At 39.1% G+C, this 15,868-nt stretch overlaps 4 protein-coding genes across 9 annotated transcripts in view; 1 reads left to right on the top strand and 3 right to left on the bottom strand.

Moving 5' to 3' along the window:
• Positions 1–254: 254 nt before the first annotated feature.
• LOC149936252 (uncharacterized) lies at positions 255–7,562 on the bottom strand. The gene is made up of 7 exons (XM_090154026.1): positions 7,005–7,562; positions 5,288–5,354; positions 5,133–5,215; positions 3,020–3,151; positions 1,976–2,934; positions 488–612; positions 255–400 (listed from the first exon to the last, which is right to left on the bottom strand). Exons 1-7 carry the CDS (start codon positions 7,322–7,324, stop codon positions 311–313), a joined length of 1,776 nt encoding a protein of 591 aa, XP_090010152.1. The 5' UTR covers positions 7,325–7,562; the 3' UTR covers positions 255–310.
• LOC149936251 (chitinase domain-containing protein 1) lies at positions 7,546–9,551 on the top strand. Of its 2 annotated transcripts, none has more exons than XM_090154028.1 (9): positions 7,546–7,796; positions 7,878–8,036; positions 8,104–8,287; positions 8,354–8,460; positions 8,526–8,587; positions 8,650–8,742; positions 8,807–8,905; positions 8,967–9,116; positions 9,194–9,551. In XM_090154028.1, exons 1-9 carry the CDS (start codon positions 7,683–7,685, stop codon positions 9,411–9,413), a joined length of 1,188 nt encoding a protein of 395 aa, XP_090010154.1. In that variant the 5' UTR covers positions 7,546–7,682; the 3' UTR covers positions 9,414–9,551. The 2 variants fall into 2 exon arrangements, with proteins under 2 accessions (XP_090010154.1, XP_090010153.1); XM_090154027.1 differs by having other exon boundaries at positions 7,875–8,036.
• Positions 9,352–11,278, bottom strand: LOC149936250 (uncharacterized). Its single transcript, XM_090154029.1, has 5 exons — positions 11,207–11,278; positions 11,027–11,132; positions 10,545–10,650; positions 10,301–10,475; positions 9,352–10,198 (listed from the first exon to the last, which is right to left on the bottom strand). The coding sequence occupies exons 2-5, from the start codon at positions 11,066–11,068 to the stop codon at positions 9,967–9,969; spliced, it is 555 nt and encodes a 184-aa protein (XP_090010155.1). The 5' UTR covers positions 11,069–11,132; positions 11,207–11,278; the 3' UTR covers positions 9,352–9,966.
• Positions 11,273–15,868, bottom strand: part of LOC149936249 (homeobox protein dve-1-like) — a 98,086-nt gene continuing 93,490 nt past the window's right edge. For 3 of the 5 annotated variants that reach the window (XM_090154024.1, XM_090154023.1, XM_090154025.1), the window contains one exon: positions 11,274–14,696. In XM_090154024.1, coding sequence (XP_090010150.1) covers positions 12,954–14,696 — 1,743 coding nt within the window. In that variant the 3' untranslated portion in view covers positions 11,274–12,953. Of the gene's footprint in view, positions 14,697–15,868 lie in introns of all 5 variants that reach the window. The other 2 variants (XM_090154021.1, XM_090154022.1) reach the window with 2 other exon arrangements.

Here is a 15,868-nt window from a genome sequence, read left to right as displayed (position 1 = left end):
CATTTCACATTTTTAATATCACTAAATATATCAGATATATTTAGTGATATTAATTTATCGATGAAAATATGCATAATTTACCTAATGTACTCAGACCCGTACCGAGCCGCCAAAACCCGAGGGTGCTTAAATCGCGGCTTAAATTATTTATGGATTGTCTATTTTTAATTTAGTTCATACTCCCTTTAAGGATCTTCTGCTGGATTTATAAAGTTATCGATGAAAATACGCGTAATGTACCTAATGTACTGTAATAAAGATTCATTGTACTTTTATTTGAAATGGCTATTTACAGCAAAGTATGAACATTTCAGTAGGCAAAAGTGGATGACCTATATTTATTGCCATTTTTATTAGCGCCATCTGGTAATTCCGGGGGTGGATCTTCGGGGATTTCCTCCTTTGAATAAGAAAAGACAAAATGAAGTTCATATTGGTTAAAAACAAACATATAGAAGGCGTCGGTAAAAATAACTTTAAATCTTACCAAAACTTCGTGTGCTTCCCAGAAATCGACGGGTAAATCCACAAGAGTGTCTTTTGTTTCCTGAATTTCGGGAGCGTGCTTCGTCAGCACATTTTCTCCTTTGGCATGAAACACGTTGTTCGGATCTGATCCAAAACAATTTGAATTAAAACCAATTATTAGGGTCAATTGAGAGGTTAGAGCCAAGACCTATCTATGCCGTATAAGGTCCCAATCGTTGTCTGCCCCTGGTGAGAGTAAATTAAAGGGAAAATAACAGTGTCTAACGCCCGCTAGTGGAACTAATATGAATTACGGTAAAGTGAATAAAGGTTGTACACTACTATCAAGAATCAGGGAGAATGAATATGTCGAGACTATCGACGGACACGTTGAGGCCCTAACCCCGTCACGCTAAGGGGGGGGGGGGGGGGTGAGGCGGTCTCGGTCTTATTTTTTGCGTCTTCGCAGCAGCGTTAATCGCGTCGAAAAACGAAATTTTTAAGAACCAATGAGATTGCAGTATTATTTTATTTTATTAAAGTGGAGCATACCGGGGGCCCCAACGGGTGGAATTGGAGAAACGCTAAAAATAATCTTGACATATTCATTCTCCCTGAGTATAAATAAATACATTCTTGAATCTTAATATGTTAATATATTGTATAATTTTTGTTTAAATATTAGGATATTAACTAAAAAGAGAAAACAAATATAATTTTTAGTGTTGTAATTTGGAAAATTTTCTGGAAAATGGCGGAGGCCTTTTTTTCCGGAAAATTTTCCGTATTTTTCTGAAAATATTAAAAAAAAAGTTTTAATTCCATGATTAGTCTAATATTGTATGTAAATTTAAATAAAGCAGCATTTTCGCCTAATGTTTTCGAATCTAAAAGTAAAACTAAACCTCTAGACTAGATTTAAACTGATTAACAATGTGACACTACTATTTTTTGTAGTATGTTTACTGTTATTAGACATTTTATATCGATAAAGAATTAAAGAAATTAAAATCCCTTAAAAAGTAATTTATGTTTAAATTTTTTATTTTTCCGATTTGCGGAAAATGTTTCGGAAAATTTTCCGCATTTTATTTTTCCGGACAATTAACAACACTAATAATTTTACTATAAAACAATTTATCTTATGGCGCAAAACTACTAATTTGGTTAGAGGTCGGCGTTTGGATAACAATTAACCGTTTGTTTGGATAATATCCATTAACAAAAATTATCCAAAAATAATCAGTTATTTTTGGCTTTTTCCCATATTAAATCGTTTTTGTCCATGGATAATATCCATGGATAAACGGTTAACCGCAATTTTTATGATTAATTGAAATTTTGCCAGTTAATTTATCTGCTCCGCCGATCTCTAAATTTGGTTATTTTAATTCGAAAAACTGCCATACCACCAACCGCGAGATTGGGCACAATTATGTCTTTCCCACCCCGACTTCGACCCTTTTGTAACTCAAGGAACTAGTCACCGTCTGGATGGGTAACTCACCGGCCTCGAGTTTGAGTTTCACGTCGATCTCGGCCTGGTTCTCGTTAAGCAAAGAATGTCTTCCGAAAGTCTGCGTGGCCGCGGAAGAGTAGTAACTGGGTCGTCGGAAACCAGATCCAACGGAGACCACGGCTTTGGAAGTTGAACTGTAGACGGGCAATGGCGAGTCGTAGAAACCCAAATAGGAGTGACGGATCGATTCCAAATCGTTCAGATCGGGGGATGGCATCTCGGCGGTGCTCGTTGTCTTCCGAAATTCTGGAAGAATGGTGGCTTCGGCGGGGGTGGTTTGTTCGATGTCTTCGCGAGTGGAAGAACAAGGTCCCGAATGAAAGCCTTCGTCTTCGTTGTCCGCCAACATTTTCTGTTCAAATAGTTGGAGCGGTTTGGCTGGGCCCTCTTCTTCGTCCTTAACATGTTCGTCTTGACCTTGAACATCTTCTTCCTCACCTTGAACATCTTCTTCCTCACCTTGAACATCTTCTTCCTCACCTTGAACATCTTCGTCTTGACCTTGAACATCTTCGTCTTGACCTTGAACATCTTCGTCTTGACCTTGAACATCTTCTTCCTCACCTTCCGCTATATCTTCGAATTTTTCGTCCGAATAGTCGTGCTGTTCGTCTTCGTCTTCGTCGGCGACTTCTTCTTCTTCAAAAGCTTGTTCTTCGTTGTCGTCTTCGTACCGATACTCGTCTTCATCTTTGTCCCGTTCCGGCGGGATGGGAGACGCCTCCCGATCAGCGGCGACTAAGGAAGCACCGGTAACAGTCTGGCCCGGTGTGAACCCGAAAATAGTGGCCGCTTTCACGTTCGAAGATTTACGTTCGCACTCAACAGGAAGATAATTGCGCCGTCGAAATGTCTCGAAGTTACCCACGGCCACGTACGTTTGTCCGTCTGACAGTTCGTCGACCCCATTCAGAACGTGGCCGTTCAAGGCGCATAGTCTGAACCCACTGTTGGAACGAAATAAACGCCGTAAATACAAATAAGACTCTCGAATTGATTTCGCAACGAGCCAAGTTGATCCGACATATTTACTTTCTAATGTAGGTGATTTCTGGCAGGACAGTCTGGCTTATACGAGTCAATACTTTATCCCAGAAAATCAACTGCTGCTTGCTTAGAAGGAATTTGGTTGGCGTGGCTTTCGTTTCCCCGTTACTGTAAACACTAGGAAAAGGGAAAATATAATTACGGTCATTTCGTGTCCACTTTACTTTATTACTATTACTCGGCGCCACTCGTTAGACGCTGTATAATAGAAAAGCTAGATCTAATTATTTAAAAAAGGGGGCGGAAAACCTTGACCACGGGTCGGCCGAAACGCGATAAACAACCGGTCCGAAACACGCGTGTACGTCCAGCTAGCGGAACGACCCTCTAACTATAGACCCATTTCCCTTCATAGGAAAAAGAACAATCTCATCGACCGCGATAAAAGGGGATTGGTTAGGTTTCGGCTACACAAACTATAAATTCGCGGGACTATCAACATTTATATCTTCAACCAAATCTGCGTTGAAACCATTGAATTTGAATATTATAGATACAGTTACTATGGGACCCGTCTTAAGCCGAATCTGTGTTGAAACCATTGAATTCAACACTTTTAGATGCAGTGACCTTGGGACCTATCTTCAACCGAAACGGTGTTGAAACCATTGAATTCAGCACTTTTAGATGCAGTGACCTTGGGACCTATCTTCAACCGAAACGTTGTTGAAACCATTGAATTCAGCACTTTTAGATGCAGTGACCTTGGGACCTATCTTCAACCGAATCTGTGTTGAAACCATTGAATTCAGCACTTTTAGATGCAGTGACCTTGGGACCTATGTTCAACCGAATCTGTGTTGAAACCATTGAATTCAGCACTTTTAGATGCGGTGGCCTTGGGACCTATCTTCAACAAAAACTGTGTTGAACCCATTGAAATCAACACTCTGTTGTATATAGCTCGGATTTATCCTTAACCGAATATTCGCTGAAACCAATGAATTCAGCACTTTTAGATGCGGTGACCTTGGGACCTATCTTCAACAAAAACTGTGTTGAACCCATTGAAATCAACAATCTGTTGTATATAGCTCGGAATTATCTTTAACCGAATATTCGTTGAAACCAATGAATTCAGCACTTTTAGATGCGGTGACCTTGGGACCCATCTTCAACAAAAACTGTGTTAAACCCATTGAAATCAACACTCTGTTGTATATACCTCGGAATTATCTTTTACTAAATATTCCACACTTTTAGATGCAGTTACCTTAAGACTTATCTACCACCGAAACTGGTGGAAAACTAATGAATTCAACACTCTTAGATGCAGTTACCTTATGACTTATCTACCACCGAAACTGGTGGGAAACTAATGAATTCAACACTTTTAGATACAGTTACATTGAGACCTATCTTGAACCGAATCTATTTGGAAACCACTTAATTAAACACTTTTAGATAGTTACCATGGGACCTATTCTACCGAATCTGTGTTGATACCAATGAATTAAACACTTTTAGATACAGCTACAGGACTTAAGACCTATCTTCAACCGAATCTGTGTTGAAACTATAGAAATCAACAATTTTAGATGCAGTGACCTCTCTGATTAAACCCCTTTTATTTATATATTACGGCAACGCATATAAAATTATTATTGAACATTACGCATTCTAGTTCAAGGCGTACAACTCAATTTCTGTATTTCCTCTTTTAAAAACCCAAAAGCAGCACACGGGAAAAAGCCTCTTTTATTCATTACCTAAAAAGGTTTATGTTAGTTGAAAACGAGCTCGATTTATATGGCATATTGCGAACAGAAAAAATATGCGAATATACTCTCGAAAGTCCAGCATAATAATGCTTTCCGAGTCATTATTTAGAGCTCGAAGTCGCGTTCCTTTCATTACAACAGGGCGGGTCTCCAAACATAGCAGTACCGCCAGAGAGAGCTGGCAATGGACAAACAGTTGTCCTAAACCGACTGTACCCCTTTCCCGCCCTTTAAACCACCCTTAAGAGAAGCCAGGGAAGAAAAAACGTTCATTGTTATTGTTTAACATCGTGTCCTGGTCGCGAGAAACGTATATCGATTGCGTACGTAAATTGAACTGTAATGATGAAGGCTAAAAAAGAGCAGATATGTCTTACTAAATCGTTATTGGTTCGTTGGAAGACTTGTTCGAGTTGCCTCTTTTTCGTAGATGCCCGGTATAGATGGGTTTGGACGGTGGCTAACAATAAAGAAAAAAATGACGTTAATTCCGATCATATATTTTCCATATACGCCGATATTGACGACGTACGGTGAAGTTTGATGGATTCGACGTTTTGAACAGTTTTCGATGCGCATTTTGGACGGGTTCTTGATACCTGCCCAAATAAAAACGTGTTTATTAGGCGATAACTCAGTTTTCTTTATATAAATAGAGATTAATAGAGATTGTAAGCTTCCCAAGCCAGGGGCGTAGGAACGTTCTAGAAGTTGGTGGGGGCAAAGAGAAACGAAAAGGGGTCTAAAGAATGGGTTTGATTTTTTAATGGAGTGTAGCTTCTCCGAGTGCATGTGTACTTTTTACTACTATGTAAATTGTTGGGAAAAGACTGAAATTTAAACACAGTGTAGTTCTATAAGCTTAATATGAGTTTAAAATGAGAATTTGAGCCTTTTGAGGATTTCAACAGACCAAAAAGTTGGAGGGGGCAATAACATTAGTTGCCCCTCCCAGCAAATTTCTAGGGAGGGGCATTGCCCCCCCCCCCCTGGTTCCTACGCCCCTGTCCAAAGCCATAAGTTGTCGTTCACGATCGGACGTACGGAGCTTAAACTCTCCAATAGCGTGCGAAGGACTTTGACGGGGAAAAAAAATGTAAGCCAAAGAGATCAGATTTATAGCTTTTTGAAATAGGGGAGAAGTTTTAATCGTCAGAAAAGTTCTTTTGTTTTTGTAAAATAAGACTACCAATTTCCGTGACGGACTTAAAAAAGGAAAGTAATAAATTTTGTCCTTAATTTTCTAGTTAAAGCGCGGAGTTTGGTAATATTTTGTTCTTTCAAAGTGTAAAGCAGCCGGTCGCCAAACATTGTTTGCATAAAACTGTGGAGGCTGTACATTAAGAGTTTCGAGTCGATAATCATACATAAATTCGCGTGCGAAGGCGACTCGTGGAGAAAGCTTGTTTTCTTCGGGCACGAAAGCGGCGATTTAGTTATTTTCGTCACGCTTTCTTTAGATTATTTATTGCCTTCAGACTAACTTTACTCAAAAAATGAGAACGCTAGAAGTCAACCATAGAAACGTTAAGGTATCGTAATTTTACGCGTTTCTAAATAATACCAGAAGTACATAGTATTTTTTGTGAGAAGTATCAATCTAGGACGTAGAAATGAAAAATATATCTTCGCCCTCTTGAGGCAGTTTGCCAAGGACGCGATTTTCCCGCCAATCAGCGGAAGAGTATACCGCATCACGGCTGAAAATTTAGTCCGCTTTTATTCGAGGGGTCGGACATTTACCAAAATCCCGTACACTTTGTCTAAAATCGCAAAAGCCAAAATCTTTTAACTGTCTCTATGGTAAATTAACATTGAAATCCCAAAATCACTTCAAAAATAATGATAAAATCGCCAAAATCTCTACGAAATCCCGAAATCCCGAACAAAATAATGGCAAGTGTCCGACCCCTCGTTTATTACTCCACCAAACGATGTAAAATGTAAATATTGCAACGCTTTAGGTTATTTACCTATATACAAAACACGTTATTGGTTATTTAATCGCCCCATTGTCTTCCAAACCCATTATGAAAAATCAGTGGGAGATTGTAAAGGTCCATGTTTGAGGCGAATTGAATACTTCCATATATTATATACTTCTGATAATAATAAATAATATTTGACGACGTAGTAACGCTAAATACAATTTTTCTAAGCTAAATGTTCAAGCGTAAATTACCAACTGATTCCTAACTAATAATTGACCTTAAATTATCGTCTGATAAATAGCGTCACCATGCACTTACCATTTTTCATTCCTTCGGAAGGCTTCGATTCCCGCAGCGGCGTATTTCTGGCTATGTTTGAGCTCTTGAAGCGATAAAACTTTACGGCCGGTGTGAATGTCATAGATTGTTCTAACTGCTCCGAATTTTGGCTGGAGTTTTTCGCTTAAATGGTTCAAGAATGACGAAAAACTTTTCGTTTGTTTCTGATTAAGGACGAATTTCGCTCCGTTAAAATGGTCGTGTCCATTCAAAACAATCGTGATACATTTTGTTTCGCCTACGAAATTCGCGTTAGCTCTACTAGATTCGTTTCTGAGATGCACGACGGAAGAACGCATGGCATTTTTTCCTCCAATGCATAGCTAAAAGGACAAGACCCGTGGCTGTGCCAAAATTTAGCTGTCTCGCCCCTTTTCCAAATTTATCCACACGTTTACAGCACGTTTATCCACCCGGAACCATTCTGGAGCTCTGCGCGACCCTCCAATGGAAATGAAAAATCCAGTTGCTTAGCAACGCTTAAACTTGTCTCGATTAAAATTCCCGAGAGCTACCGCCATCTATCGCGGAACCGTAGAGTTAGCGGCGATTATTTCCACGACACCTCGCGATGATTGCTCCCAATTCCCCGGTTTGATTTAAAATTTTAAATAGTTATCAAAACTAAATCGCATCTAATACATTTAAGAAACAGTCATGAAAGCAGTAACAGCCATCAAATATTTTTTACTTACCGTTCTAACTCAACCTGATGTGATATTTGGCACCTTATCTAAAAGTTCCAAAAGTGATAAAAAGTCTAAGCCCCAGGTCAGGCTCTTCTTGAGAAGGGTTACCCAAGATAAAATTCGTAGTACCTACCTGTATCCTGATAATTAATTTCTTTAGCAGACTGTGTACTCGCAACCTGGACAATTTGATGTATTTGAACGTGGTTTGGTGACAGAAGAAAGTCCGAAATCAAAGGATATAGTCAGCGAACACAAATCGTATTGTTTAAAAACAAATAGACGTAATTTTCAGGGAGATAATCTGGTATACGTAACGCCGGTAAAACCAAATTAAAATGAAATTTAAATGTGTAATATATGGGTATTAAGAAGTTTTTATTATATAGTGGAATAACCACGGTTACGATGTGGCCAAAATATTTTCTCCAAAGTTTACGTGGGTTTCTCCCGTTTGGTTGCAACTAAAACCCAGTGAACTATCATTAGATGGAAGTTATATTCATGGAAAGCACGATATAGATCAAGGGTGGATGAAAGATGTCAAGTCAAAAAATAAGAAAGTGAAAATTGGTAAAAGACTGGTCAACTTAATCATTTTTTTACCTCTAAATTACAACTTATTTCTAATTTTATCAGTACCCAGAATAATTTTGGAGCAATGGTCCTCAAATAGTCTGAATAAATTATTTTCTGATAGTAAAGAACAGCAACAAATCCTGCAACAATTGAAAAAACTGGCTCGTGTAAGCTTTTCTTGTTACTTGAAGAAATTAAAAATATTGTTGCTAATTAAAATGCAAATATTTAGTCTAGCGGTTTCGATGGCTACGTTTTGGAAGCGTGGAGTCATTTAGGCAAGCCTTTCAAACTGTAAGAAAATAATATTTTGTATCATAAACTGCAATAGAATACAAACTTTGCCACAATTCCAGAGAATTACGTAAACTAATCAACAAATTTGCGGATGACCTGGCAAACAACAATCTCGATTTTATTTTAGTCATTCCACCACCTTTGACGCAATCGTAAGTTGGGTTTGTAGTTTAATATTGTTTTATAAACGTAATCTTATCAATTTAAATTTGGTAGAAATTCTCTCGGCAACTTTCTGAAAGATGATTTTGAGGCACTTTCTTCGTCCGTAACTGCATTTAGTATGATGACGTACGATTATTCAAGTACTGAAAGGTAAAACGTATATATTAAAATGATGGATTTTACATTTATTTCCATAAACATACCTTTTTAGACCGGGTCCGAATAGCCCAATCCAATGGGTTAAACTATGCATCGAAGCTCTTACGAGTGATACGTCACTGAGAAAGAAAATTCTAACCGGTTTAAATTTCTACGGAAATGATTATACAAGTATCGGAGGCGGTCCTATAATAGGATCAAAGTAATTAGATTGAAAATTCTTAAATAATTACAGTAGAAGAGAGGTTTCTTAACCCTAACAAACTTATTTTTTTACAGATATATAGAAGTATTAGACAAGTACAGGCCTAAATTTCATTGGGACGAGATATCGGGAGAGCATTTTTTTGAGTATCGAGCTGGATTTGGCAAACAACTAGTTTTCTTCCCTACGTTAAAATCAATTCATTTAAGATTAAATGCTACACAAGAATTAGGTACGGGAGTTTCCATTTGGGAAATTGGACAAGGTTTGGATTATTTTTATGATTTGTTTTAACTTCTCCGTTAAAAAAAGTTTTCTATTGAAAACCTTAACCATTCCATTAAACTAAATAACGCAAATTTAGATTTCGGTCCTAATTTACTTTGTACCTCTGATTTAGAGGAAAAATAAAGTTTTTTCCATTTTTACAAATTGTTTAAAATTTATTTTTTTTTGCGTATCACTTGGAAGATATTTTTCAACGTACATTTTAAACCTCCAGTTCCTCCAAACGGTACCAGAAATCCTACCGGAACATTTATTACATAAATATGTCAAAATATGACTCGACACACACTTTCTTTAGTGTAAATATTAATAAAAAGGAACGTTAAAGAAGATTCAATGGAAGAATTTCTTTCGGTGGAAGGGATTTTTAAATTTTAGGAATAATTGTCTTTGAGACTCCTTCAATAACCAGGTCCACTGAGAGAGAGCCCGGGCCCCAGGAAAATATAAAGCCCCCCTTCAAGAGAGTCATAATTACTAGAGAGATTCATGAGTTTGTACCAAACCAGGGCCCCCGGTAATAACTCCCTTTCTCGTTGGAGCCCTGTCAGTAACTTTGTTATAAATTTAAGTATTGTTTGGGGCAATCTATATTTTCATCGTCGACTTCCTCAACGTCGATAATTTCTTCAATCCGGGCTCGTTTACTGCCTTCGTGCATTTCGTTTTCCTCGTTATGAATTAATTCTTGACTAGAAGATTCGTTAGGGTTATTTTTCGTACTCTGCTTTTTAAATCGTTGCCTTTCATTTTTCCACCAATTTTTTAAACTGGCCATCGTCACTTTCGGTCTAAGTCAAGAAAAAAAGTGAAAGTCAGTTGAGGAAAATTCGTCAAAATCAAAGATTGCGAATAAAACCGGCAACCGTTCGCGAGAAATTAAAAATAATTACCTATCTTGTTGTCTAACGTGTCCATTGTTGATTTCTTCCACGTATATTTCCAAATTCTTAAGGGTGGGATTTCGGCTTTGCCTAAACCATTCCCTTAATTTGGGCAATTCGTGAACCGGATGAAAAGTTAATCTTCCGTCTTGGGGTTTCTCCGAATTGGACGCGCCAGGCGGGCCTGCCAATTTCGGGAAAAAATAAATTAAATTTTGATACGAAAGAAAACTTTTACCGGTTAGAAAATTACCTGGATTATCCGTTCTGTATTTGGTGTACCAAGCTCCGAATTCGCCGCATTTATCTTTTCCTAATTTGCCGCCGTGTCTATTATTGACTATATTGGATATAAGCGGCTGCAATCATTAAATAAACGAAACAAAAAAAAACTAATTTAAAATTGAAATGTCTAATTCGTTAAGCAAAACGCAATTTGCTGGCGAGCCATTTGAATTTTATATCGTTGTTAAGAGCGGTTTAGAGTTTTTATCTCTTCTTTAATTTACACAAAAAGGGTTTTTCAAGGAATTAATTACCAAATAGGCGACCGTAGGCTACAAATTGATCTTTTTTTTCTTAACTCGAAAACGATCCCATTGACGCCAGTCTAGAGCGTCTTCCGAGAATCTCTCTTCAGACTTCATTAATTTTATTTTAATTTTAAAAGATTTTTAGCGCTTTAGGCTGAAGAGAGTAAAGACTGAAATTCTAAATTAAGGTTTTAATACCAACCTGAGACATGGGACATAATTTGGCTAGTTTACTCTGAGACATCTCGCGCAGTAACTCCAATACCGCGCAACGAACTCCCGCATCCGTCCATTCTTCGGGTGGATTTCTGAAAATTGCGCATTTTTTTAAAGTTGCACGACTCTCCGATAATTAAAATATTATTAATTAAATAAAAATCACCACAGTTAAAAACATGACGAAGCCATTTTTATTCCGTTATGGAATTATATAGTTGTTCATTTTTGGTTTATTATTACTTTTCTTTCCAACATTTTTTGGGTTTTATTTTTGGTTTATCATCCTTAAATATTTCCATCCGTTTCGTTTCAATATTTTATTACACATTTCAAATTATTATTTTTATTTTTTTTTACTTTTACTCGTGTTTATACCGATATCGAGTTTAGACTCCTACTTTAAGAGTGTTTTTTATTACGTAAGGAATTACGGAAATTATATATCGTATTAGAGATGGATTTCGTATTTTTTTCCGAAGAAAATTATCCAAAATATATTGAGAATCGGTGGTATAGGAAACCATCTATAAATGAATTATTATTTTGTAAATAAACGTTCATTATTTGGTTTGGCGTTTTTTTTTCATAATAATTAGCGGAACGAAAATTCACGCTATCGGTATATTATTCAATATGGAGGGAATAATTGTAACAAACAAGATAATAGTTATATCTATTGCTTTTCGGATAATTATTGTTTATTTTCGAGTTCATCGCGTGTTGGGCTCAAGAGATAAATCTCCATTTTGGTATTATTACTGGCTTATATTATTTTAGTTTATTATACTAAAAACATTGGTTTTTCTAATAACTGGCTATTAAACTTAACAGTACCGCTAACAAAAAGTACTTTGTTAAACAATTTGTTTTCCAGTTCTTTTTTTTAATTATTTTCAAAAATTCATTAATAATTTTTCAATAGCTCCGTGTAACTAATTTCTTATACTCCTACGCAAAAATATTGTAATAAAAATATTTTAAAAACTTCGTACAATAAAAAATAAAAATTATATATATATACTACAAGTAAAAAAATAAGCGGGTTTTGTTTTGAAAGGGGTTAAAAATGTGACAAAATGTATACTAATATATATATATATAGATATATATATATACACCAGAGCCTCCTTTTTTACTGTATCGTGGACATAATATTGGACTATATTTCATTTATGTTTTTTTGTTTCGGTACAAAATACAAAATGGTCTTTTCCCTTCATTATTATTATAATTCTTCTTATATTTTGTAAAATGAAAAAATTGTCTAAAAAATAAAATTTGTTCGGGAAACAATTTGACTGTGAAATAGTTCAGAAGTAAAATCGTCGGTTATACTCATTTCTTAATATATAGTAAATACGGTTAGATCTTCATTAGTTTCGCGTACATTATAATTTTGTTCAAAGAGCGAATTTATCATCAGCCCGGGTTCAAATTTCTACACGTGAATTGTTCATGTTTTCGTATCCACCTCGACTAGAACCTAACAACGCAACTTTTAAGCTAGTAAAAAAATCTCGGAAATAACGAAATAACACCAACAATATTTACAAAACTGTACAAATATTTAATTTATATAATATACGGTCTAAGTACCTAACCCGAGAAAAATTCATTCATTTATTACTCTTTTTTTAATAATACTTTTTTGTTTTCCAGAGGATAATCGAGAAGAGTGGTAAGGGGAAGAGTATCTCTGGGGGGTGAAACGACACCAGTTTTCGTACCGCGACTCCTAACTATAATTAATTACTACTATTCTTATTTTATCAATATGAGAATGGACTCGTTGTCGCTCTCGTTGGAGGGGTTGTTACTGAGAGCGTTCGATTTTTCGGGGATTTTTCATTCGAGAAGCGGGAGGGGCGAGGGATGGTGGGCTCTTCCTAAGACAGTCTCAACAACCAATATCACATGGCGGCGGAAATGCCCCGAATGGAGGCGTTGGCGCTTCCCGAGTCCACGATGGATGTCGGGGAGAGACCCCGAAGGGAGGAGGACCCGTTTCCGCCTCCGGCCGAGTCCAGGATGGCGGCGGAAATACTTCGAATGGAGGCGTTGGCGGCGTTTCCGGCGTCACGGATGGAAAGGCCGTGCATGTTCGCGTTCTCCGATTCCCTGATGGCGGTTTGCATCAGCCGCTCGACGCCGTTGTGAGGGAAGTTGGCCAAGTGTAGTCTCTTGAGCTTGGCTCGCCGGTTTTTGAACCAAAACTGAATGTTCTTGGGCTCCAGTTTTGGGAATTTGGTGCGGTAGGGCATGAGGTTCAGTTCCTGGGTGTATCGCACGATTTGGCTGTGGCTGGGATGCGTGCTGGAAGAGAACCAGTACTCCAGCCGAGGTACTTCCGTCACGGGGTCGATGAACGTCCGGTTGCGTTTCCGCTTCTCCTCCAGACTGTTCACTTGCAAAGGGACGCACACGCCGAGTCCGTTCTCGCCGTGTCCCTGAGTCGGCGCGCCACCGACGCCCGCCGCGGAGGTCGGAGTCGAGTTGGGGGAACCGGAGGAGGTCGGCGACAAGTCGTCGGCTTCGGCGTTTCCGTTGCTCGGCATCGGGGCCGTCTCGAGTGGCGGAGAGCCCAGCGATTCCCTGTTCGGGGTGACCGAGGCGTTGTCCCCGAGGCCGGGACCATCCTCGGGCTGATCCATCAGAATGTCTTCGTCGCCCGATTCGCTGGAGTCCAGCGAATCGCTGCTCGAGAAGTGAGGTTCTTGCTTGATCAGCACGACTTTGTTGTTATTATTGCTATTGTTCTCCAGGCAGATTTTGTTGATGTTGTCCAGGCTAATGTTGTTGACGCGCGTCGGGGCATCGCTCTTCTTGTCGGCTTCGTCCTCGCCGCCACTGCGTTCCTCCTCGACCTTCTGCCTCTTGACCGATAAGTCCAGAGTGTGGACGTAGTCGTCGTCTTCGTCCATGTTCTCGTCGCCGGAGTCCATCGGGTCGTAGCCCATCGAGGACTCCTGGTTGTGGCCGCCCACGTGCTCGTAATCGACGTGGAAGGGGCTGCCCATGACTAGCCGATGATGCCCCGTGGTCAGTCCGCCGTTACCCGTATCGTAGCGCTCCCCCGGATGCGAGTGGTGGCTCTCGCCGGCCATCTCCTGGAAAGGGCTCCTGAGACCGTTCGAGGTGCCGTCAGCGTGGTACCGCTGCTCTTGCCTCTTATGCGCGGCGCGCGCGTTCTTGAACCAGTAAACCACGTTGTTGATGTCCAGCGGTTTCCGGCCCCGGCGAGACTCCAACGAGTTCAGTTCCTTGACGTACTGCTGGATTTGCACGCGGGAAGGGTGCTGGTTCTCGCCGAACCATTGGTGCAGTTTGGGAAGCTCCAGTTCCGGGTCGAAGGAAGTCCGAATGCGCGTCCGGTGTTGCGACAAGGGCGGCGCGCTGACCAGGCGCGGAGGACTGGTGGTGGAATAAGTAACTTCCGGTTGTTGATTCGGCACCGTCGGTTTGGGTTGAATCTTCTGGAGTTGCTGCTGGAGATGGACCGCTTGTTGCTGCTGCTGGTGTTGCTGCTGTTGATGGAGCACCACTTGGCGGCAATGATGGAAGACCTGCTGCAAGTACCACTGGTCGAACCTCTTGCGCGTGTCCTCGGAGATATCGCACTCTATCCGCCCTTTCGACAGAGCAGCCAAGATTGTCTGAAACGAAACCAAAAATTAGCATCATTTTACGTTACTCGTCGAAGTCGACATAAATTACGAGTACGGTAATTAATAATAATAATAATAATCAGATAGGCTAATACCAAGGCACGACCATAGGCCTAAGTCATCAAGCAATCTTTAAAGCCATTAATTCAGGTGGGCGGGTTACAATGCGTAGGAGAGTGGTGGAAACGTCCTTTGAAAAGTCCTAAAGCGCGGATCAGTATGTGTTACCAAATTAATAGGTAAACACTATTCGCCATGAGCTCTCTTAAATTCGTCTGCGATAGTTTTTTCAGGGTTCATACGGCTATTGGCCTTCCGATTTCCCTGATAAATCCAGGTTTTGACACGAATATTTTCCTGATTTTCCAGGTACAAGATAAAATAAAATTAATATTTACAGAGTAACTCATTTCATGATTGTCATTTAAGTTAAAATGGTTCAATATTAATAAAGAAGAAATAAAGGAAAATCTTTAATAAGAAAAACTTATTGATGTAAATTTGTATTCATTAGGGCAAACTTTCTGAAACCGCATAAATTTCCCTGATATCCCTGATTTTTACAAAAAAATGGGAATTTCCCTGATATTACCCTGACTTTTCTATCGAAAATCAAATTCCCCTGACTTTTCTATCGACAATCGAATTCCCCTGATATTTCCCTGACTTTTCTATCGACAATCTAATTCCCCTGATATTTCCCTGACTTTTCTATCGACAATCTAATTCCCCTGATATTTCCCTGACTTTTCTATCGACAATCGAATTCCCCTGATATTTCCCTGACTTTTCTATCGACAATCGAATTCCCCTGATATTTCCCTGACTTTTCTATCGACAATCGAATTCCCCTGACTTTTCTATCGACAATCTAATTCCCCTGATATTTCCCTGACTTTTCTATCGACAATCTAATTCCCCTGATATTTCCCTGACTTTTCTATCGACAATCGAATTCCCTGATATTTCCAGGTTTTCAAGGTTTTCCAGGTTGTATGAACCTTGTGTTCTGAATTTGGTGACGTCACTGACGTTATAACTTGGTCCGAAACAGTTCTTTGAACGGTTCCGGACTTACGAATATTTTTCCACCTATTATAACCAACTAATACTTTAAACCGCATTAGACGATGGGAAACTCCCACTAAAATAGCATAATT

This window comes from Leiobunum rupestre, chromosome 7 (genome assembly GCF_980474605.1).
Source record: "Leiobunum rupestre chromosome 7, qqLeiRupe1.1.hap1, whole genome shotgun sequence".
Lineage (NCBI taxonomy): Eukaryota > Metazoa > Arthropoda > Arachnida > Opiliones > Sclerosomatidae > Leiobunum > Leiobunum rupestre.
The sequence above is the reverse complement of the archived record's forward strand: the minus strand, read 5'-3'. Positions and strand labels throughout refer to the sequence as shown.

What these genes read in the sequence shown, in the direction of transcription:
- LOC149936252 (XM_090154026.1), bottom strand. Translation starts at nt 7,324, where the DNA reads ATGCGTTCTTCCGTCGTGCATCTCAGAAACGAATCTAGTAGAGCTAAC. An exon ending in AACGAACCAATAACGATTTA is followed by an intron (nt 3,152 to 5,132) that starts GTAAGACATATC and finishes CCCTTTTCCTAG; the next exon opens with TGTTTACAGTAACGGGGAAA. An exon ending in GAAATCACCTACATTAGAAA is followed by an intron (nt 2,935 to 3,019) that starts GTAAATATGTCG and finishes TCGTTCCAACAG; the next exon opens with TGGGTTCAGACTATGCGCCT.
- LOC149936251 (XM_090154027.1), top strand. Translation starts at nt 7,683, where the DNA reads ATGAAAGCAGTAACAGCCATCAAATATTTTTTACTTACCGTTCTAACT. An exon ending in ATAAAAAGTCTAAGCCCCAG is followed by an intron (nt 7,797 to 7,874) that starts GTCAGGCTCTTC and finishes TAATTTCTTTAG; the next exon opens with CAGACTGTGTACTCGCAACC. An exon ending in AATTGAAAAAACTGGCTCGT is followed by an intron (nt 8,461 to 8,525) that starts GTAAGCTTTTCT and finishes GCAAATATTTAG; the next exon opens with TCTAGCGGTTTCGATGGCTA.
- LOC149936250 (XM_090154029.1), bottom strand. Translation starts at nt 11,068, where the DNA reads ATGTCTCAGAGTAAACTAGCCAAATTATGTCCCATGTCTCAG. An exon ending in AATTATGTCCCATGTCTCAG is followed by an intron (nt 10,651 to 11,026) that starts GTTGGTATTAAA and finishes TAATGATTGCAG; the next exon opens with CCGCTTATATCCAATATAGT. An exon ending in ATACAGAACGGATAATCCAG is followed by an intron (nt 10,476 to 10,544) that starts GTAATTTTCTAA and finishes CGAAATTGGCAG; the next exon opens with GCCCGCCTGGCGCGTCCAAT.